This window comes from Bison bison, unplaced genomic scaffold, assembly GCF_000754665.1.
Source record: "Bison bison bison isolate TAMUID 2011002044 unplaced genomic scaffold, Bison_UMD1.0 scf7180017864238, whole genome shotgun sequence".
Taxonomy (NCBI): Eukaryota; Metazoa; Chordata; class Mammalia; order Artiodactyla; family Bovidae; genus Bison; species Bison bison.
Genome location: NW_011494810.1, coordinates 3,635,399 through 3,659,861, shown reverse-complemented (window position 1 = coordinate 3,659,861; position 24,463 = coordinate 3,635,399). Strand labels below are relative to the sequence as shown.

At 34.5% G+C, this 24,463-nt stretch overlaps 1 protein-coding gene across 1 annotated transcript in view; it reads right to left on the bottom strand.

Annotated features, from left to right (window-relative positions):
* Positions 1–24,463, bottom strand: part of COMMD10 (COMM domain containing 10) — a 189,234-nt gene that overhangs the window by 151,904 nt on the left and 12,867 nt on the right. The window contains exon 5 of the mRNA XM_010846594.1: positions 7,618–7,728. Coding sequence (XP_010844896.1) covers positions 7,618–7,728 — 111 coding nt within the window. The remainder of the gene's footprint in view (positions 1–7,617; positions 7,729–24,463) is intronic.

Sequence of the window (24,463 nt, the reverse complement as noted above, 5' to 3'; positions counted from 1 at the left end):
CTCAAACATACTATATTCGAGGAATTCTACAATTATCAATTGCCACTGGATTTCAAAAAATAAAGAGGTTCAGAAGCTAGGAAAGGCAAGTGAGGGTAATACTATTTGTTTCCCTACTTTGGAATTTCACAAAATTTTTGAAAAGAATTTCAGTAAAAAGATGATTTTTTTAAAATTATGAAATGCATGAATGGGGTATTCTTTTTTTAAAAGGATTTACTCCTACAAGACATTTTTATCTAACTATCACCATACTCTTTGTACTAATACTTTGTTTTCACTCAAAGATATATAGTGTCTAAAACAATATTTTTGCTAGCTTAGAAAGTCTTATTATGGATAAATATGGACTTTCCATGAGGCAGCCTAAAATACAGATAAAGGGTTACACATACACACTCTTCACACACATACAAAGGGGTTCATTTTGTGATATCAAGGAGTTGTACACATATAATGTGAATACTTCAATATACTTGAATACTTAAGATCTTTTAGAAAGTCACATTATCAGGAAACTTAAAAATAAGCCAAAAAAAAAAAAAAACCACTAAATTGAGGAAAGACATCTCTGTATTGCTCTCATTTAGAAAACATGACACCTTAAAGGATACTATCACTGAGAAATTCATCACAATGAAAAAGGATAGAAAACAAAATTAGGAATCAGAAAACTAGAGCTACAAAGTCTTAGAAATATTTAAATAAGTAAATATGATTTCAAAGAATCAAGCTTTTTTTTTTGTTCCAAAGTACATGTTCAATTGTCTACCAAACAGGGGCTGTTTTATTTTCTCTAAGCTGCTAGAATATTTCATAAGATTGCTTCCACATGTTATTTAATAATATAGAACACATATAACAAAAGCTTGTTTAATGTGTATACTATTGGAATAAAGAAATTATAAATGAGAGGGCTCTATAATATTATAAAAATACCTGGGCTTTCACTGGTCTCCTAAAATTATCCAAAGTATAATAATTAACTAGTTATCAAAGAACTTCTTTTTGAGATAGTAATGTTATACCTTTCTCTAGAAAATTTTAAATCTCTCAAAGGCAACCTAAAATGCTCCTAAAATGATTATGAAAAGCCTATTATCTAATTATAGTCAGATCTTTTTTTTTTTATTTAGACCCTTCACCCAGCAATTATACTTCTGAAGAATAACCATAAATTCCAAAGATGCTTTATTCATTCATTCATTCATTTGAATATGGAAAAGATCTGTTACAGAGTTAAGTGAAAAAAGCAGAATAGAAAATCAAAGAAGACTTGCAAAAGAAAGTATCTATTGAACAAAAACTGAAATAAAAGACGTCTGCATAGTCATGGTAAATCTGAGTTTTTCTTTCTATATCTCTAAAATTTTCACAATAAACAATTACAACTTAGGTAATTAAAAAAGACCCCAAAAAATCTTTTAAAAAGATAAGCAATATTCATCAATCATTTCATGTCAAAAGTAAAACCACCGACCGATCTCAAAATTTTTATGAACCCTGAATAAAACCATCCCAAATGACACAAATAAAAGTTAGTATCTTGATACAAACCTGCTCATTAGACAAAGCTCATTTTATAAATTTCTGGTCAAAATCAGTGAGTAAAATACCCAAGACTTTACAGAGTAACTTTTCAGATCGTAAGATAGTATACTGTGTAAAAAGGGAAAAAATTCTGACTGATGAAAGTGATTATCTTCTCATACCACATCTAGTATTAAATAGTAATAACAAAACTTCAATTCTTTTTCCCAAACCAAAAGAAAGCATCACTATTTTTTTTAAAAATCACTCATAACAAAGGTATAAGAAAAAGCAACTGGAAGGTCATACAGCAAAAATAACAAGCCTATGGGTGAAAAGTGAAGTGGGTTCTAGAATTATACATGATTTTAACTGGCTTTTTCCCTATATTTTCCAAAATGTCAGTTATAAATATATGTACATCTACTGTAACAGAGAAAAAATGAACTTAAATTATCAAGAGAATATGTTGAAACATATTCACTATACATATATTAATAAAAATACAGCATTTGTAAAATTTAGACCTGCTTATCAAAGCAGCTCAGAAAAATTTGAAGGTCCTTCAAAATCAGTCACTATGAACACTGTCCTTAAGGAAATCAAAATAAACTTCTAATACAAAGAGCTCATGATTTGAACCACATATGCTTTTCTCTTACTGAAAAACCTGATATATACACAGCTAAGGATGTGTTTTTAATGATATACCCTATTTCTTTGCTCATAACACATCAACATCAATGATGTCACACAGCCCTTACAGTAAGGTCTGTCAATACCTACAGCCTCTACTGACTGGGATAACATCAAAACATACAACCTTACTTACTATACAAAGGAATATATTAGTGTCTTTCATTGACTTAAGTGTAAGATTGTTTCAACTTAATCAAATAAAAAGAAAATGCAAAGGAAATTTAGAATCCACATAACTATAGCTTCATGAAGAACAACAATAATAAAACAATCACTGCATTTTAGAAAAGCCCTCAACACCCTGAAACATATATACATATTACAGGATAAGTGTTAAATTATTAAATAAGCAAAATGATACAGTATCCTAGCAATAAGTATAGCATAAGACTCAGAAATAAAACTGCCTGGCTTCCAATCCCAACTTTGTTTATTGTGTGTTAGTCGCTCTGTCATGTCCCACTCTTTGTGATCCCGTGGACTACAGCCTGCCAGGCTCCTCTGTCCATGACATTTCCCAAGCAAGGATACTGAAGTAAGTTGCCATTTCCTTCTCCAGGGGATCTTCCTGACCCAGGGATTTAACCCAGGTCTCCTGCATTGTAGGTGTATACTTTACCGACTGGGCTACTAGGGAAGCCTTATTGATTAGTTAGGAATAATCTAGGAAAATAAATTAATTATACATGTCTCCATTTCTCCATCTATCTATAAAATACAGATAATAATAAGAATTTATTCGTGGAAGACATGTTTTAAATATTAAAAGAGGCAAGCCCACATCTACATAGAGTAAGCACTAAAAAAAGGCTTTTCCCCCTTTTCTCAATCTAAATAGAATTTGTCATACATTTTGCAAATAAGAATGAAGACCTCTAATTTTTAAAATTAGTATTAAAAGTCCTAAGTTCACTGGAGATCATAATTAACCTTCTACAATGTGAGCACAATCCAACTGAACAGTTAGATAAAAGTCTAGAAAGCTTTCTTGTCAATATGATTTTATCTCAGCTGTTTCAAAATAAAGAAGAAAAAAAGAATGAAACACAAGGATTCTTTCTTAAAAGATGTACAGAAAGAATTTAGAATTGCTGTATTAACAAAATATGATTGTTCTCAACAGCAAATTTACTGAGGAAAATGAAAGATTAACAATAAAATTCAAATATTTTAGTGTTTTTAGGATATTCAAAGTTAAAGTGCTGATGCCATTCAAAATTACCAGATCTGTTACGTATAAATTGCTATTCTCTATAAACAAAGAAATTTCAACTGTCTATGACTAGTCTGGAATTAGTTATACTCTAATACAGTCATTCAACTATCTTTGGGAATATTGTATTCTCTTCTCTCATAAAGAAATTAATACAAGTGACAGAAGGTAACCAAAAAATCAACAGTGTGGAAGGCTTTTTAATAAATTTCATTTTGGGAAATGATCACATATAAATTAGCAAACATTGAAATCATAATGATTTCATTTATTTGTTCTGTACATATCTGATTAACAGGCACTAATTTTGTTGATGGAAACAAGAGAACTCTATTGTTATATACAGATTAGAAATGTAAACACTTAGCATTTCCCACAACTACTGACTTCACAAATTACTTTGAATGTTATTTCAAATAACATTTTGAGTGCCAGAGATTAGGTAAGCAAAGAGCTCTACTGCCCCCTAATGAAATAAACCAAAAAAAAAAGCCAAAAAACTCAGAAAACTTGTTTTGAGCTATGTGTGGAACAGGAAAATAATCTTACTTTGCTAAATGCAATAGACAAACACTATGAAAATTAACTGAAAACGACTAGAATATCTATCAACATACTATAAGAAAAGCTAGGATCATCCAGTTTCCATGATAAAATTAGTAGCAAAACAGGAAAGCCTTGAGACAGAAATGTTCTAAGAGAAAGGAGGTCAGTACAACAATGTTATCTCAAGTGATAGCAATTAAAACTTCACTGCAGGCTACCCTTTTCATGTGTATGTTGGAAGGGAAGAAGAGAGAGATTCTTAGAAACCACACTTTACACTGAATTACAGTAAGTTTTCAGTTTAGCAGATTAAAAGTAAATACTACCAAAATATTCTCTTATAATTTGCACTGATTCTAATCCTCTCAGAATTATTTTAATAATGTGTACTTTCAAAATAACTACACTATAAAGCATACATATGAAAGAATTTTACCTGTTTCCTGTTTTAAAAAAAAAAAAATGACAATTTCTTAAGCACGACAACTTTGTTCTTCATGATACTCTGCATCATACACTAACCAATGATAACTTTCAATATTCCTTTTAATAAAAGTTCTCCCTTCCTTTAACCAATCTGGTATTTAAAACACATTCCATACTCGTAGTTCCTTTAACCTAATATTCTAACCTGTCTAGAATTTCCGAATTCTCATTTCAGAAGAGAAAAAAGAACAGAATGAGAGATCATAAAAACATGGAGAAAAAGCAAAGCCTCCCAGCATCAGTTCATGGAGGGCACAGTGGTGTGGTAGCTCACTGTCCCTTTAGAGATGGGGCACACATCACGTGGAGAGGGCATGTTTCCATCTAGGTTGATCATAACCGTACCTTCCATTACATGTCTACTGTTTACAAGGTATAAGGAATAGGGGCCAAATCCATAAAAATGCCACAGGAGAGACAGGCAATACAGACAAAGAGGTTCACTTAAATCTGCATACAAAAAGAAAATAACTTGTATATTTGTGTGCTGCAGCTCTCTTCCCAGGCGCCTGTTAATGAAATCGTTCTCTAGCTGTACAAGTCATGCATGTGTATGAGTGCCAAGTCGCTTCAGTCGTGTTCGACTCTTTGTGACCCTATGGACTGTAGCCCACCAGGCTCCATGGGATTCTCCAGGTAGGAATACTGGAGTGGGTTGCCATGCCCTCCTCCAGGGGATCTTCCAGACCCAGGGATCAAACCAGCATCTCTTAGGTCTCCTGCACTGGCAGGAGGGTTCTTTACAACTTAGCCTGCTGCTGCTAAGTCACTTCAGTCGTGTCCGACTCTGTGCGACCCCATGGACTGCAGCCTACCAGGCTTCTCTGTCCATGGGATTCTCCAGGCAAGAACACTGGAGTGGGTTGCCATTTCCTTCTCCAATGCATGTAAGTGGAAAGTGAAAGTGAAGTCGCTCAGTCGTGTCCGACTCTTAGGGACCCCATGGACTGCTCCTCCATCCATGGGATTTTCCGGGCAACAGTACTGGAGTGGGGTGCCATTGCCTTCTCCCTACAACTTAGCCTATGGGTAATCAAATGTCTGTTCAAAATTTTAAAACAGCAACAAACAGAAAAATACAAATGTACTCAAGCCTATGTCTCAAATGAGTTGGATCTCACATATGTAGAAATTTCCTGAATAATATGAATTAAAAACTTGACTGTCTTACTTGAAGCATTACTCGTTCATGCCTACTGCCTAAAAATGTAACTGACACAGACACATTTTGAAGACATAATAAAGAAGCTGGGAGGACTCAAGCAATCCAAAGTCAAGCATCCCAAAGTCCATCCCTGCCAAAGTGATGATGTTTAAAAGATACCCAATAGAGGGTCAAAGACAGTACCCTTCCAACCTATAAATTCCACATAGCTACTCAGATTTCACATACAAGAGTCATGAGAAATAAAGTGAAGGTACATTGGAGAACACATACATGTGTGTGTGAATGTATAGGTGCATGTTTTCCCTCATGGAGCAGTCCCAGTCCATACCAGTGAGCTCCAGATTAGTACCCTAAACCTAAAGGAATGTTTTCCTTAGTTCACAGGGTGAAAAAAAAAATAAAGGACTTCCCAGGCCATCCTTTACCTCCCTGTGCCCACTAAGCACACATATGAAAAACATGATCAAGAAATAAAAGGGAGAAAGATTGAAAGAAAAGAGGAAAGGTTAATTTCCTTAAGAAATAAAATTGGTAACAGCTTTGGTTTAAAACAAAGAGATTTATTTATTCATTAGCCCAAAAAAACTTTTAGTGGTGATGATGATGAAGATGGCAGCGGCCAGCATTTATAGAACATAAGTACTTACTTCACAAACAATGAGTATTTGATCTTCCTTAGAGCTCTGTGAGGCAGAAAATACTATTCCTATTTTACAGATGAAGAAACTAAAATTCATAAGGATTAGGTAACTTGCCCAAGGTTAGACAGCTACTAAATTGCAGAGCATATTTAACATACCAGTCAATTCAACACTTAATTGTTACATTTATGTTATTTTCTGGTGAAAATGTGTGAAATGAAATGACTCTTTGGAAACATTGTAATAAATTAACAAATTTTATGTATGTATGTGCTTGTGTGTCTTAAGATCCAACTCAAATGCCTCAAAATTCTGTTGACATGTAACTAGAGATAGGCACTTATGCCAGTTCTTACGAAAGACAGAAACATACAATCCATAATAGTGGGTTGGCCAAAAAGTTCATCTGGGAAAATCCAAACGAACTTTCTGGGCAACCCAATAAACAGTGAAAGTGCTAACAAATAAATAATAATATACACACCCTTCAATGCCCATTATTTCAATAAACAATATTTCTTTCATTATTATCCGATCACATACAGTCATAATAATCTCTTCTTCATATCTTCCTAACTCATTCTCACCTCTATTTCACTTGTCTTAAAATGAACATTTTCATTTATTTGAGGAAAAAAGGTCACTCCCTCTTCTCGCTATTAAGGATACTCAATTATAGTAAAAAATATATGTATGTAAAAATAGCTCTGGTTGACATGTGAAATATACATTTCTTTAAATGCTGTAACAATAAAAACTATTCCATAGCAACTCTTTAACCTCTGATAACATGTTGAAGTTTTCTGAAATTAATACTAAGGAAGAAATCACCATGCAGTATAAAACTAATCCAAAACTCTATTTTGTAAGAGCTGAGATTTAAACATAGCCACAAACATACTATACATACACAAACACAATTCAGGTCACCTTCATATTCCAGGCATTGGCTGGACAACAATACTCCCTCTGCCATATGTATGCAGGTTAAAACACAAAACCAGAAATATTCACAAATACCTAAAACATTAAAATTGTAATTTTATTATGACTACCACCAATTTTTTCCCATTGCAGAATTCAAAAGAATATGTTATAACATGTTCTTACAAGAACGCCACCTTGTAAGCAAATCTGGTTTCTCAAATAAAAAAAGTGAAGTGTAAATCTGACATCAAAACTTGCACAAATAAAGATCTGTCATTTTGTTAATCCTTGTCTACTTTTAATTAAATTATTTTTTAATTTTCAATCCAGAGAGCAAAGACCCTGCCAACAATAAAGTACAAGACGTAGGAAACAAAATACATCATTTCAATGGGATACTTTCTCACCTTCGAATCTTCATTGCTCACTCCGAGCTGTAACACAGCTTGAGGAGATTTTAGTTTTGCTTCAGCAGAGTGAGCCATCTGAAGGTTAAGCTGCCATCCAACCGTCTCGAGCTACAAAAGACAAGTGTAGATTGGAATCAGATGGTACAGAAGGAAGAAAACACTCAACTTAAAGCAAATCTCCAGTCAGCAGGAATGAACATGGATAGCCTGGACTTTGCGGAAAGTCAGTTCCTGGGCTCCTTCAACCTGCACGCTCTGCACATTCTCCCTTTGGGCTCGTTAGATTGGCCTCATGCCATGCCTGTCAAATTCAAGCCTAAAACTGGTCTTTAAATACATTCTGTTCTAAAAATAAAAGTTCTGAGACTAGGCAATGAAATACACTAAAGGAGTCAATGGTTTTTAAACAGTAAATTACTATTTTAAAACAGTGTATTTTAAAGCCAATGGTGTTTAAAAATAGTTATAGCATATATATGTGATAACTACTGTAAATGACCTCCCATTATCTTTCAAAACTCTTTGCAATAAGTAGAACAAGGTAAAACTTTTTTTTTTTAATTTAGTGGGAAACTGAAGTGCCCAGATGGTAAGAGGTTCACACATTTAGACACAGTTAGTGAGACGGGAAGAGAGCCAGAAAAAGAATTGATATCTACTTACTAGTGAGCAGGTGTTATCATGCTTTCCAAAGTATTCTAACCTACTATGGTTCCCAGTTATGACAGAAACTAATTAGAATACTTCCTTTGAATTTATTAATTAACACAACAGCAAAATTTAATCAGGAAGGCAAAGACAGCAAAGAGACTAAAGCAGTTTAAGTTTCAAAATATTAAGCAACATAAATGCAGCTTTATTGAACATGACATATTACTGATTTTTCCAACATCAAAACTATAAGTATAAAGTTTTAAATCTTATTTCCAGTAAATCCAAAGTATCAATACTTAGGGTAGTTTTGTGACATGCAATTGTCATATACCTCTGACAACTCGACTCTAGTCATTGATTTACTGAAACTACCTCAGCTACACTGGTAAGAATGGCAGACTCAAAACAATTTTTACTTAACTGGAATACTAATTGCTAACTTGAAAGACTGTTCAACAGCTAGAATCACAGCAATGACTCAAAGCCAAATTGGAAAGAGAGCAATGAAAGTATTATCTATTCGAGAGAGGATGTGATGAGAAAATAAAGATACAGTTCTGTTCTTCCTGGCACTGAACCTTTAAGAGGTTATGGGTAAAAAGAGCAAAGATACTGCAGAGACATAATCCATAATACCATAAGTAAAAAAATCAATTTAATGGTACATATGAAGCAAGGATCCGTAATGTACTGATTTTTAATACTAACTATAGTAAAACAGTCTCTAACACCAGCTCACTACTATTTTCAACAGTCCACGGGGTAAACACAGACTCAGATACGACCTAGCAGACTGAACAACAATTATTTTCAACAGAATCTACAGGCAATAGATTCTCCAACATAACAGGAAAAAACACGACACAACTACTCTCATATATCCAAGCATTTTGATACACAGTCTTAATTGCAAAACATCCTGTAGGTATTCATATGAACCTATAAGACGCTGTTTTGATCTCATTTAACTAATCGTATACCTGTCCTTTAAGCACTTAAGATAAACGACAAAGATAAATATTAAGTGAATAAATTAAAATATGGTCCCACTATGGTCAGGTCTTTGCACAAATGAATGTATACTTAGTCACTGCATAGAGGTGGGATGGGGCAATTAAGATCACTGAACTTAAAGCTTATGCTTTAGTTCATACTTAAGCCACTACTCACTACCTAGGTGGCCCTAATAATTAAGTCACAATCTTTCAAGATCTCAGTTTCCTCATAGGAAGTGGAAATAAATCTATCTGAATTATCTGCTTTTTTCCTGAGTTATTGGCAATACTAAATAAGAAAATGCATATTCAAACTGTTTTGGAAACTCCAAAGCATTATAAATATAAGGCATTTTGATTACCTAATTTTTCCTATAGTATTTTTAATAGTATCTTTTAAATAGAGTAGACACTCTATATGTTGAATTGAACTGAAGCAAATAAAAAATACCAGCAAAGGTAATTTTAAAAGCATCATAACATGGGAGAGGGAGAAGGTGGGATGATTTGGGAGAATGGCATTGAAACATGTATAATATCATATATGAAACGAATAGCCAGTCCAGGTTTGATGCATGATACAGGATGCTCAGGGCTGGTGCTCTGGGATGACCCAGAGGGATGGTACGGGGAGGGAGGTGGGAGGGGGGTTCAGGATGGGGAACACGTGTACACCCATGGTGGATTCATGTTGATGTATGGCAAAACCAATACAATATTGTAAAGTAATTAGCCTCCAATTAAAATAAATTTATATTTTAAGAAATAATTTAAAAAAAAATTCATTTGGTTTTTTGTTACTTGTATTTATTCCTGTGCATGTCTTGTATCTGTTGATCACTAAATGCTATATTTTTTCCAAAAAAATAAATAAATAAAAGCATCATAACTACAAACATTGTTGACTGACTTTCTTAAATTTTAGAGCCTTTTCTATTGTTTTGTGATTTAAAAGCATTCATCCCATGCCCACAAGAAACAGTAACTTAAAAAGTTAAAAAAAGAAATATGTAGTTGTTGTTCAGCCACTAAGCCGCTCATATGTAGACATATGCACATACACACACCCATACATAAAATCTCATATAAAAAGAGCAGTATCCAGAAACTTCAAATGAAGAGGGAATAAAGGAGAACTACAATTTTTTTTTTTAATATTTTACAGTTACACAGAGCAATAAGAAAAACAAACCTAACAAAATCTCTCCAGTGAAACTAGGAGACAATACCAGCACTACTCTTATTATCCCCATTTTACAGATAAAATGTGTCAAAGTAAACAACTGGGGAAGAGAAGAGTAGATGGAGGCTCCTTATGCTTGTTACTACTGCCACTTTTCTCTAAGCCAGAAATTATATCAAAATCAAAAGTTACAAAAATTAATTCTAGTAAAAATCATCAATGGATACTAAATTTAAGTGGAGAAGGTCTGATTTGAAATGAATAGTCACAAAGCTTCTTGCCCACAATTGCTTTTTAGGTACAAAAGAAAAAAATAATTATGCAGTAGAAAAAAAAGCAAAACATCTAAATCCAAGAGATCAAAATTAACATCACCAAGCAGTGGCAAACAGACAAGCTGTGCCTCCAGGTGTGATATCCTGCAAATACCATTCACATTTTTAGCCAAAGTATAACTAAATTTGATCCTGAAGAAACTAACAGAAAATATAAAGATAGACACAAGAGGAATGTACACTTGAAAAACATCAATGTCCTAAAAGACAAAGAAAAGTTGAAGAAAGAAGAAATTTCTTAAACTGGTTAAAACATATATTATTTTCTGGATCTATAATAGACACTGGTGATATAAATATGAATAAAACAAAAGCCTTTTATCAAGGTGAAAATGTTATAGTACACTTTAAGTATTCATCTGAGACGCATAACTAAGAAACAAATACGAAAGTTATCAATATTTTAATTACATAGGAAACAAAATCTAGATTGAATTTTTACTTAAGTTAGCTAAACTACATTGCTTCTATTTAAAAGAAAATTCTGTATTGTGTATATCGAACATATGTACATTAAAATACCAGGAATCATTTGAATATAATTAGACATCTCACATCCAAATTTAAATCTGAGGGTCTTTCCACCTTAATCAACATTGTACATTGAAATGTCACCTACATAACATAAAACACAAGGAAAATGAGCCACTAATATTTTTAATGTTTTCTAACCCATGCCAAAACTGTTTAAATGATAGTTCTTAGGCATCTCGCTTACATTACTTATTATCTGACAATGTCACTAAGATGTCAGTTCAAAATAGGTATAAAGACTTCATTCTCCCTCTAACATCCAGGTAACAACTCCAAGCTTAACTTCTGGTAACTGCTTTGTAAATCACAATTCCAAGTACATGCAAAATCAGTCAAAATTACTCTCTTAAAATGAAAACGTAAAGTTAATCACCATACTTTAACTACTGGTTTCCTATAATAGTAGCCTCTGCTTGGATCATATCACATAGTAAGAAACACTTTTTTATGTTGCAAATTGATATAAATATACAAAAGCGTCACAAGACAATTTTTTACCCAGAGCAATGATACATATATTCTATTAAATTTCACTTTTAAAATACTAATTCAAAAACCCTCCATATTGATTTTATTACCCACTAAACCTCTAACAGGTCAGGCCATCTAAAGTAGGAAAAATATTGCTCAGAAATACTGAAATGAGTTTTAGGAATTATGTGTGTGTGTATTCATGAAACAATTACTGTTTACTATAATAAATCATGAAAATACATAAAAACAGAACTGTAACTGCTAAAAGAGAAAGCACTATCTATATTCTGTTGCTATAATCCACATTTATAACTAGTAAATACTATAAGCAGATATTCCATATACAATATATATATGGCTTATTACAGAAACTATACATTATTATTTATACTTATGTAAAAACTGGAAGTTGACTAAACATTTAATACAAGAACAGTAGCCTATTTTTTAAGCTTAGCTAAATACTTATTCCCCAATTTCCTTGACCACTTCTCTTAACCTCAGTGATTTCTTCCTATACAATCTACTGACTAATTATAGGAAATTCCCCACTTTAAAAAAATTCTAGTTGGTTTATTCTGTGTTTTCTAAAATTATACACATTGAATGAAACATAAAATAAGCACTTTTTCTAAATCTTTCATACAGGGGAGAAGGGCATTTTTCAGTTCAATGTAATCTGCTTAATAAGGTTAGCTTTTAGAAGCATTTCTCCTTATAAACCTGTATCACCAAGAAAGCAATACCTGCTGGGAAAATCAATTTATGAATGTATAAGAGGTCATAATTATGATCCCTCAATAATGGCATGTGTATATGAATGTGTATATAATTAAACCTTTAAAATAACAGATTCAGAGTACTTTTACATTTGTCTAAAATAGAGAAGTTTCTAGTATTTCCATTACAATCAATAAGAGATTTATTTTCTTAAGCAATATATGTACCTACAGAGTCTGCCAAAGGACACAAGACGACAGCATCAATTTAGAAGTACATTTTATTGGAAACGTTCTATTACTATAAACCAGTGAACAATAGGGGCACTGAGGTTTATACCTCAAATTTTTACCTTTTTCCTTCAAAAGAAAACACTGTCGAAGAAATGAAGAAGGGTATTTAGGTCCATTAATCAAATCAGGTATTTAGGTCCATTAATCAAATCAGGAACATTTTAAACAACCTGTCACTAGGAGGCCCTCCAGGAGATGCCAAGTTTTACTCCCCATCTTTAAGCTGGCAATGCCCAATTTACAAAGTCAGATTCCAAAAAAAAAAAATCTATTTGTTTAGAACTTAGAACAAATTTGCAAATACAATGAAAGTGTAAATGGGGATTAAATTACCAAGTAATTTAACAGAAGGAATAGAAGTGCTTCCCTCCTTTTGTTCTAACCAGAGGAATATCTAAAATTCAAAAACTAATGAAGTAAATTCCAATCCCTAATGGCTAAAAATAAATAATACCTTGGCATTAAGACAAATCAATCTCCAGCATTTTATATATGTGGTTTTCTTAACTATTATCTACATCAGATATCAGCCTTAACTCAACAAGCATACAGTTTGAAAAAAAGCCTGTCGCTTTCAGAAGATTCCCATCTTTATGTGAATTCTGTAAGTTGATGAAACCTATGCTTCTTTTCAGTAGAACCATACTTTCACCCTGGTTTTCTATCCATTTTTAAATAATAATAGCAAAATTAGATCATTTTGACCTGTGCAAATAAAAAAAAAAAAAAAAACTTAACCATTACCTGAGACGGGAAAACTACAGGAACAGTTTCAAGAGGAACAATCCAAAGAGCGGTTCATTTTTTAAAAGTTAAGTTTGAGATGCCTATTCTACATCCAATGAAATTATCAAATAGGCTAGAGAAAAAAATGTTTTATTAGAAAATAGTTTTTAAACTCAGAAGCCTGAATGTGATTGCCAGGCAAGTACAAAAGAATAAGAGAAGAGCACTGGGGACTGAGTCCTCGCACAATACAAAACTTAGAGGTTGTGGAAATGAGAAGACAGTAATGAGTATGACTGACTAAAAGATGCAGCCAGAAAGGAGAAAATCAGAAGAGCATGAACCTGACCTTTATACCATCACATATGCTGGGAACATAAAAATCATCAAACTAAAATCTCTGCTCCAGGCCACGTGATGAAGACAAGCATATGCAAAAACAACTTTGCCATAACATGTACATAAAAATCTTAGGTAATCTGCAAAAAAGCTACTAAAACTAATGGCTGATTTCAAGAAAGTTATGGCAAAAGATTAACATAAAACATCAGCAGTTTTCAACATACTAGAAACAAACAACTGGAAATTACAAAAATGAAATTCTATCTATAGTAGCAACCAAAATCAGGCAAATACACAGTGTCTTAGTCTGTTCAGGCCACTAAAACAAAATATCACAGACAGTATAGCTTAATAATAACAAGCATTTATTTCCCACAGTTGTGGAGCCTGGAAGTCTAAGATAAGGGTGCCAGGAAGGTTGGGTGAGGGCCCCTCTTCCAGACTGCAGACTTCTTGTTGTATCCTCACAAGACAGAAGGAGGCAAGGGAGTTCTCTCTTTATAAGGGCATTAATCTCCCTGATTACGTCCCTTCCTATTAACTAATTAATTCCCAAAAGCCCCACCTTCTAATACTATCACGTTGGGGGTGAAGTTTCAATATATGAAATTTGAAGAGACACATTCAGTCTATATCATAAGGATAACTTTAACAAAATTTGTGAAAATTCTGGTCATTAGAAAACTACAAACATTGCTTGAACAAATTAAAGAAGATATCAATAAATGGAGAGATATACCATGTTCATGAATTTAATGATTCAATATTGCTAAGATGTCAGTTCTTCCAAAAGTGATCTACAGATTTAGGGCAATCCAATTAAACTCCCAGCAGGAATTTTTTTTTTTAATAGAAACTGACAAGTTGATTCTAAATTTTAAATGGAAATGTAAATGACCTAAAAGAGTTAAACCAATTTTTTTTTCAAAGACTTGGAGGAATCATATTACCTAACTTGAAGAATATAAAGCTACAGCAATAAAGACAAAGGCAAAGGATAGACCTAAAGACTCACGAAGTGACTTCTAATGAAAGCACCAAGGTAAATGATGCTGGAACAACTAGATATCTGCAAGAAACAAAACAAAAAACAACCTCTACCTAACAAATGGGCTTCCCTGGTGGCTCAGACAGTAAAGAATCTGCCTGCGTGGGAGACCCAGGCTCGATCCCTGGGTGGGGAAGATCTCCTGGAGAAGGGAATGGCAACCCAATCCAGTATTTTTGCCTAGAGAGTTCCATGGACAAAGGAGCCTGGTGGGATCACAAAAGTCGGATGTGACTGAGCGACTAACACCTAACAAACACCACACACAAAAATGAACTCAAAATGGATCACAGACCTAAATGCAAATGCTAAAACCATCAAACTTCTGGAAGAAAACATGAAAAGAAAACCTTTGTGATCTTAGGACAGGCAAAGATTTTAGAGACAGCCATAGAAGAATGAAGGAGAAGACAATGGCACCCCACTCCAGTACTCTTGCCTGGAAAATCCCATGGACGGACGGGCCTGGTGGGCTGCAGTCCATGGGGTTGCTAGGAGTCAGACACGACTGAGCGACTTCACTTTCACTTTTCACTTTCATGCATTGGAGAAGGAAATGGCAACCCACTCCAGTGTTCTTGCCTGGAGAGTCCCAGGGACGGGGGAGCCTGGTGGGCTGCCGTCTATGGGGTCGCACAGAGTTGGACACGACTGAAGCGACTTAGCAGCAGCATAGAAGAATGAACCATAAAAGACAAAGGCTATAAACTGGACTTCATCAAAACTAAAAATTCTGTTCTTCAAGGTAAAGGTAAGCCACAGACTAATAAAATATTCACAATACATATATATACCTGACAAAGGACTTGTATGCAAACTACATAAAGAATTCTTACCACAATAAGACAAAAAAAAACTCTACAAAAACAGGCAAAGATTGTAATACATAATTCACAAAAGAAAACAAATAAACCAATAAACACATAAACACAATAAACAAATTAAAAGATATTCAATCTCCTTATCCCATTAAAATGTTAAAATTTTAAAGAATGGCAATACCAAGTGTTGGCCAGGATGTGAAAAATTGCTGGCTGGAATGTAAAATAGCATAACTTCTTTGGAAAACTCTTTAGCAGTTTCCTCATAGTTAAATACACACTGACCCTACAACTCAGTCAATCCATCCCTAAGAAATTACTCAGGCAAAGTGAAAATATATGCCCATAAAAAGGTATGAGAATATTAACAGATTTATTCAAAATAACCCCAAACTGAAAACAGTACAAATACCATCAACAGGTGAATGGATAACAAATTGTGATATATTCATATAATAGAATACCATGCAATAAAAAATACCAACCCACGATTTAAAAAAAAAGAACAAACTATTAACACATTCAACAACAAGAATGAACCTCAAAATCATACTCACTGGAAAAAGCCAGAGAGAAGTACATGTATATGATTCCATGGATTAAAAATCCAACAAACATCACCAAGCAAATCAGTGGTTTCCTGGGGCCAGGGTTAGAGGAAGAAAGAACTGCCAAGGAGCATGAAGTAACTTTTGAGAATGACATAAAAGCTCTGCCTTTTGATTATGACAATGATATCATAGATATACCTCTATCAAAATTCACCGAACAGTACAATTAAAAGGATATAGATTTTACTATGTAAATTATAATTTATTACTGCAAGGAGATCAAACCAGTCAATCCTAAAGGAAATCAGTCCTGAATATTCATTGGAAGGGCTGACACTGAAGCTGAAGCTCCAGTACTTTGGCCACCTTATGGGAAGAACTGACTCAATGGAAAAGACCCTGATGCTGGGAAAGATTGAAGGCAAAAGGGGAAGGGGACAACAGAGGACAAGATGGCTGGATGGCATCACCGACTCAATGGACATGAGTTTGAGCAAACTCCAGGAGATAGAGAAGGACAGGGAAGCCTGGCGTGTTGCAGTCCATGGGGTCACAAAGAGTCAGACACAACTGAGCAACTGAACAACAACACACAACATTTTTTCTTAACAGACAGATGAAATATACGAAAAGCTGTAACAGAGGACCGTATAGATGCATTCAGAGAACATCTTCAACTTCCTTGCCATCCTTTAGTCATTGGCAAGAAGGGGAGGCAATAAGCTTCAAAGAAGCCCCACTACTACTAGCCTCCCTGAGAAAGAATTCTACGCTGTAACATCTATAAGCATACAAAGACAAGGTCAGGATCTCAGAGATGACCACTGTGCAATTCAGTACTGACATCATAAGAGGTATAAATGCTTCATTACAAATATTGCAACATAGGGATACTCTCTAACCTATACCCTCAAGTTTAGATGCTCCCGAAGTCAACATAACATCACTGCTAGGGTGGTATGAAACTTACAACAATATTCCTTGACTCACAGACTTGGCCAAAATACCTAACTAGTCATCACATCCAAGTTACCAAAGTCAACATAGCATCACTGCTAGGGTGGTATGAAACTTAAAATTATATTCCTTGACTCACAGACTTGGCCAAAATACCTTAACTGGTCATCATATCCAAGTTATAAGGTGATGAGGGAAAACATCAATGAATTATCTTTCAGCCTGTTTTCCACCTCTGCAAACCATGGATATATAACACAACAGTACAAGATTGAGGACACTGAAATGTCATTCAACTAATGCTCTCACTATTGGCACACTCTGAAAAAGTACATCAATTCTATTTAGCAAGTGCACATCTTTGAATACTATGACATAAGAGTAATTTTGCTAATAGCCCAGTTCTTTGGCATTAGTAAAATCTTTATTTAATTTGTTAATGGCTCTGGTTTTAGTCAATTATTTATAAAGCATAGAACACATTTCTGTTTCAAATTAGACTGATTAAGGGTCTTTTAGATCTAAAGTTCTTTACACTGATTGCTGCAGCAACAGCTAATGACATCACCTTTTTTCCCTGGAGAATTTTCATTCCAAGCTAAAGCAATTCTTATTATATACATTCCCACTTTTAAAGAGGAAAAATATAAATGACTGAATATGGTTTCCAGTGAAACTCAAGAATCATGAGATAAATGAACCACAAAAAGTTTCAAGTACACCAAATTGAAAACACAAAAAAGCACTGCTGCTGCTGCTGCTAAGTCGCTTCAGTCATGTCTGACTCTGTGCGACCCCATAGACGGCAGCCCACCAGGCTCCCCCATCCCTGGGATTCTCCAGGCAAGAACACTGGAGTGGGTTGCCATTTCCTTCTCCAATGCATGAAAGTGAGAAGTGAAAGTGAAGTCACTCAGTCGTGTCCGACTCTTAGCGACCCCATGGACTGCAGCCCACCAGGCTCCTTGGTCCATGGGATATTCCAGGCAAGAGTACTGGAGTGGAGTACTATTGTCTTCTCCAAAAGAGGACTAGGAAACACAAAATATAATCCATACCCTTCTCTCTTTACTGTTCTTTCCTCCACCTATAAACACAGATATTCCTCTTTAAGAGAAAACCTTATACACAGAACCTCAAAATAGCACAATTTGTAAAAGCAGGGATACTGTCCATTTATTCAGCCAACAACCAATTTCTGAGAACCAAGTCCCAAGGGTCATTTAAAGTAGTGAAAATACAGTAGTGAACAAAACAGACAAAAATTCCTGTCCTTCAGGAATTTATAGTTTAGTAGTAGAGATTGACAATAAAAAAAAAATAAAGTAAGTACAATGCATAGTGGGTCAGACAAGAATAATAAGTATGGTAGAAAAAAAATGAAGTAAGAGATTACCATAAAGGTAGAAGCACTTTTCACTATGATGATTACAAGAAGGCTCACTGATAAACATGATATTTGAGCACAGGGCTGAAAAAGATAAGGAAGCCAACCACATGAACACCCAAGAGCTTCTGAGGTAAAAAGAATAAAATTATCCCAAGTGAGCCAGGTGAAGGTCAACAAGATAGCAGACCAAGAGGGGGTTACTGATCACATAGGGTCTTAAAGGCAACTGTAAGAACTTGGACTTCTATCATAAGCAACATGGGAAGACTGGTGGATGTGGAACAGAGGAGGGACAGAATAAGACTTACAATTTAAAAGAAGCACTTCTGGAGTTCCTAATCTGATAATGGTAGGAAATAGTTTATATGACATAAACTTCCCTTGCAAATACAAAGCACAACCTCTAAACAAGCTAGCTTAAAGAGAGACTTGAAGGCACTGGAGAATAACTAAAAAGCAAGCAGAAGTTAAAGGGAAGGGATCCACACAACATGACAGATTCACATTCCTTTGCCTTTTTATATTTTTATGACTCTTCCCAATCCATGCAGCATGGGGTGGCTGAAACTCATATAGAAAGCCTTAGATTTGGCTAAAGGGTCAATCACCCCCTTCCTAGACATTTACTCAAGGGAAATGAAAACATATGTCCACAAAAAGACTTGTACACAAATGTTAAGTGTTAGTCACTCAGTCATGTCTGACTCTTTGTGACCCCATGGACTGTAGCCCACCAGGCTCCTCTGGCCATGGGATTTTCCAGGCAGGAATACTGGAGTGGGTTGCCATTTGTTAACAGTACTCTTATTCATAATAGCCAGAAGCTGGAAACAATCCAAATGTCCATCAACAGGAGTACAGATAAACAAATTGTTTTCATACAAGGAAATATTACTCAGCAACAAAAGAATTACTGACACAACTAACAACACAAACGAATCCAAAAAAACATTATGTTGAGAGATACTATACAGACACATTTATTTAAATTCATTTATACCAGACACATTTATTTAAATTCATTTATACTATTAATAAGACTAAGAACATAAAAAAAATTTTTTTTGTGATGGAAAGTGAGTATGAAGGTGGAGAAAATTAAAACTGGACCCGTTTCAGGTGATGAAAATTTTCTCCTCTTTTGATAAGAATAATGACTAAAAGGACATATATAATTTCTGAAATTCATCAAACTAAACATTTAAAATATCTGCATTTTTTGCAGGTAAATTATATTTCAATAAAAAACAGCAAATGAATATAGGAGCATTTAAACCTAACATTGACGTTCAGTCAATTCCAGCACATGGAAAAACTATGGTTTTCTTTTGATTCTTAACATGTCAACAACTAAAGTAACAAAGAGGGAGAAATCTGACTTGTATATGGATATAATTACAACAAAATACCTCTCCTATAAATGCAGATGATAATGTTAAGAAGCATTTAAATCTTGAAAAAGGAGACTTCCCTGATGGTCCAGTGGTTAAAAATCTGCCTTCCGGTTAAGGGGTGCCTGTATGTTTAGTCGCTCAGTTGTGCCCAACTCTTTGCAACACAATGGACAGTAGCCATTCAGGCTTCTCTGTCCATGGGATTTTTTCAGGCAAGACTCCAGGGGATCCTTCTTCCTGACCCAGGGATCAAACCCTGTCTTCTGCATCTCCTGCACTGGCAGGTGGACTCTGGATGCGGGTTCAATTCCTGGTCTGGGAATTAAGAGAACACATGCCACAGAGCAACTAAGCCAGTGCACCACAGCTACTGCGCCCATGTGCTGCAACTAAGATCCAATGCAGCCAATAAATACATAAATCTTGAAAAAAGCACTCAGATATGCATTCATAGCTATATATTTAGATTTAGCTCTATGAAGTATGCTTTTTCTGTTCTCTTTATAGTAAAGCCCTTCATCCATTCTTAGAATTCCAAAAGAAATGAAACACGAATACTAAAGAAAACAATAAAACTAAAAGAATTCATCAAATTTTTAAAAGGTCAAATCGAAATTTCTAATTTCTTATATTGCATTTAAAAAACAGATATTTAACAGTTAATAAAGCAAACAATTAGTTGCTAAACTTAACAGTGAAGTAAATCTTACTACAATGGGGGGAAGAGAATTAAAGAGAATTTTTTAAAAGACTATTTAGAACATTATTATCTTAAGAACATTACCCATCCATTTCTAAATGCAGGTTTCTCAAGAACATGAGAGAAGACATGATGAATTATAATGAGATGAGTAAATATTATAAATAAATTTGTCATATAATTGGTAAAGTTAAGAACACTATTAACAGGAGGAGAAAATCACATTACACACATTTTGAGCATTCAAAGCAAATACAACTGTCAAATATATCTTTAAAAACTCCCTAATAAATATACAACTGCATTTTAAGAAAAAGAATCGGTATATGTAGGCTTTAAAGAGCAGGCTACTCACAGTGCTAAAAATATGCCTTAAATATATTTCTCATTATCAAATCTATTACTAAGGAACAAGTGAACTCTAATACAAAAATTTTTTTTTTTAAATCATAAAACAACTCAATTATTTTCCTTAAGGTCTCAGAAAAAAAAAGAGATGTGTCTCAATAATATTTGACATATAGGTTACATTTTGTATAGTAGGAATATACATAAAGAAACTCTTACCAGAATTTTAGGACTAAAATTAAACACAGTATTCAAGTTCTGTCTGAAAGAGTATTCATAATTCAATAAATTTGTTACCACACAGGCATTGTAACAAAAATCAAACAGAAAACCCTGGTAGAAGGACACTGCTAACATAATCAACACTGGTGAAAGAGGGAAGAATACAAATTCCAACAAGCTGTGGTAACATTTCAGTCTCTGAAGAGGTTAAGACAAAGTGTATTAAAAAAAAAAAAAAAGGAGATGGGATAAAATTTAAAAATCCTTTCAATCATATCCTGCAAAAAGCTATCAGATTAATTTTTAATCAGCTTCTCACTTATCAGATTTAAGTAACAGAAGATGAAAGAGGTGTTTTAAAAAATTGAATTAAAAATAAGCTCTTTTTGATTTTTTAGCTTGTTATTTAACTGAATCTGACTCTCTCTGAATTGATAATTACTTACATAGATGTTCCACTGCAAGCATGGCACAGACAGTTCATGAGACCCTCTAAATTACTGTAAAACAACAATCAGTCTCTGTAAATACAATCTTTGCCCATTGTAAACTACTGCCATATATTTTTGTTATAATTTAATATATGACATGATTTATTTTCATCTATGGCTATTTTAGTCACCATATCCTAAATAGTCATCAGGGCAAAAAAAAAAAAGATAACATTATAGCTGCAAGAGATGCCATGACATAAAAGGAACAAGGCTTAATTAAGAAAGGGGCCAATCTGACTACCATCTCAGCTTCACCATGGACCACTTGGGTTAACACAGTTAAGGCACACTTTCAAGTTTTATTTCTTTTTCAAAAATACAACACACATACCTACTGTGTAAACCACTGTGCATAATGCCTGACAGAAAAATTCTGCTGCTAACATCTAGGTGGGAGAATAACACAGTGGTTTAGAAATGTTAACTACTTTGTCAAATCCCAACTCTACCACTTATTTAGCAGCTTGACCATGGATCAGTTATTTAATCTAAGTCTCAGTTTAATTTTAAATATAAACTAGAATTATTAATGAGTTTTACAAGCTATTACTATAAAGCACTGAGTAGAATATTTGGCCCACAATAAACACAAGAGATGTTTGCTATTATTATACAATCTTAATTAAGCATTGAAGGCATTAAAATAATGCATTGATATTAGCTATCCTCTCATATACTCTGTATTGGCAAAAGGTAATTTTCTACATTCTCAGGGACCAATGTACAATTAATCACGCTCTTCCAACTATTTTTTTGCATAATTTGTATGACAACTGATCAAACCACTTCTTAAGACAGAAGTTAATGTAATACAACATAACACAGGGAAGAAATATTATTCTTTAAAGAGTAACAAACTATCATCCAGAAGATATTAAACAATGACTTACTATTGGAAGTGAAAAAAAGAGTCCTAAGATGAGCTCAGGGAGGACAGAAACCTCCCATGGAGAAGAAGGGCAAGAGTTCGCTTGATCTTGATGTTCAGTATGAATAAAGACCCTGAAAGCAGAGCTTCACATCCTTCTGACCTTTGGGGTTTTAAGCAGGAAGTGTCAGAAAAGTTAACACAGGGATAACTGGCTTGCAGTGGCTAAGCATTCACAGCAATGTCGCTTTTTGATCCTTCTTTGTCAGCTCTTCCTATCACTGAGAGGCAGGATTCACCAAGTGTTGGATTGTTCACTCACTAATATGGAACGTGAGTTGGGCTTAGACTGTTATGAGATAGGTAAATTTTACTCTACTAATGATGTGCTGTTGCCATGGTAACCCCGCTCTGTAGGAGAGGAACCACAGGTTCAGACATTTGGCATATGTGCTTGGCTGAAGAGCCAATAGGGGGAAGCCACCATCTGTAGCATTATGATCACTTCTAGGTCAGAAGCCGACCCCGGGTCAATTGATATGGCTGCACCCCGGGAGCCTCAGTCATCCTAAGCAAGCCTGTCTCCACACCCAGCATCCCTTGGGGCACAGTGTGCCACACCACACGTTGGGACTGGGGTCTGGTGTGGACAGCCCTTCACCGTGGGACACAAAGCATGGCCAGAAAGGTGGCTACCCCCTGGCCCATCACACACCATGCGTTCATGGGCAACTTGGTGCTAAACCATCTGTAGCTGACCTGCTTCTAGGTCAGGGTTTCATACCTAGGACAGCAGCTCCCTCATTGTGATCTATTTAAAGTCAGCCCTTGACACAAGGTTTTGTAAAAATTAAAAACAAAAAAGAAGCAAAAAAGAAGTGGGAAAAAAAACCACTTTTAACTATACAAGTATACTGTACTTATATAAATACAAGAAAGAAAAACAGAAGAAAATTATATAAATATAAAACAGGAAAATACTCCAAGGCAAGCGGATTTTTTTTTTTTTTTTAATGAAGATGTTTAAAAAAAATTTCAGGAACAAAGAATGGAAAACAAAATCTGGATAAACCTTTAAAATAGGATAGGAGAAAGCAGAAATTTAAATGATGAAAAATGAAGCAGTGATATGGAGCTTCACATCCTTCTTGAGAGCTCTTGAATGCAGAAGTCAACAAAAAGAAAAGGAAAGGAATGAAAACAACACAGGGGCATTTTGTAAAAACCCACAGCTAGCATCTTACTTAGGGTGACACACTGAATGCCTTCTCTCTAAAACTAGAAACAAAGCACAACAAAGTTTAAAGTTACCAATCCTATTCAACATCATGCCAGAAGTCCTAGTCAGTGCAATAAGGGAAGAAAAACAAAAGCTGAGCAAACAGGAAAGCAAGAAAGAAAACTCTCTCTTCATGGACAATCTGACTGTAGAGAAATCACAAGGAAAACAACAAAAAAACTGCTATAACTAAAGAGTAAATTTACCAAGGTCTTGAATACAATAACAATAAACAAAATCAATTGTGTTTCTATATACTAGCAGTAAACAATGGAAACCCAAATTTTTAAATCAGGACCATTTACAACAACTCCAAAGGGGGAAAAAAAAAGGTTAAGAGTGTTCAACCCTAACAAAAATGGAGATATACTCAATACTCTTAAGAAGTCATTTCTCTACAAAGTGATCTATAATTAAACATCAGTTCACTTCAGTTGCTCAGTCATGTCCAACTCTTTGTGACCCCATGAATCACAGCACGCCAGGCCTCCCTGTACATCACCAACTCCCGGAGT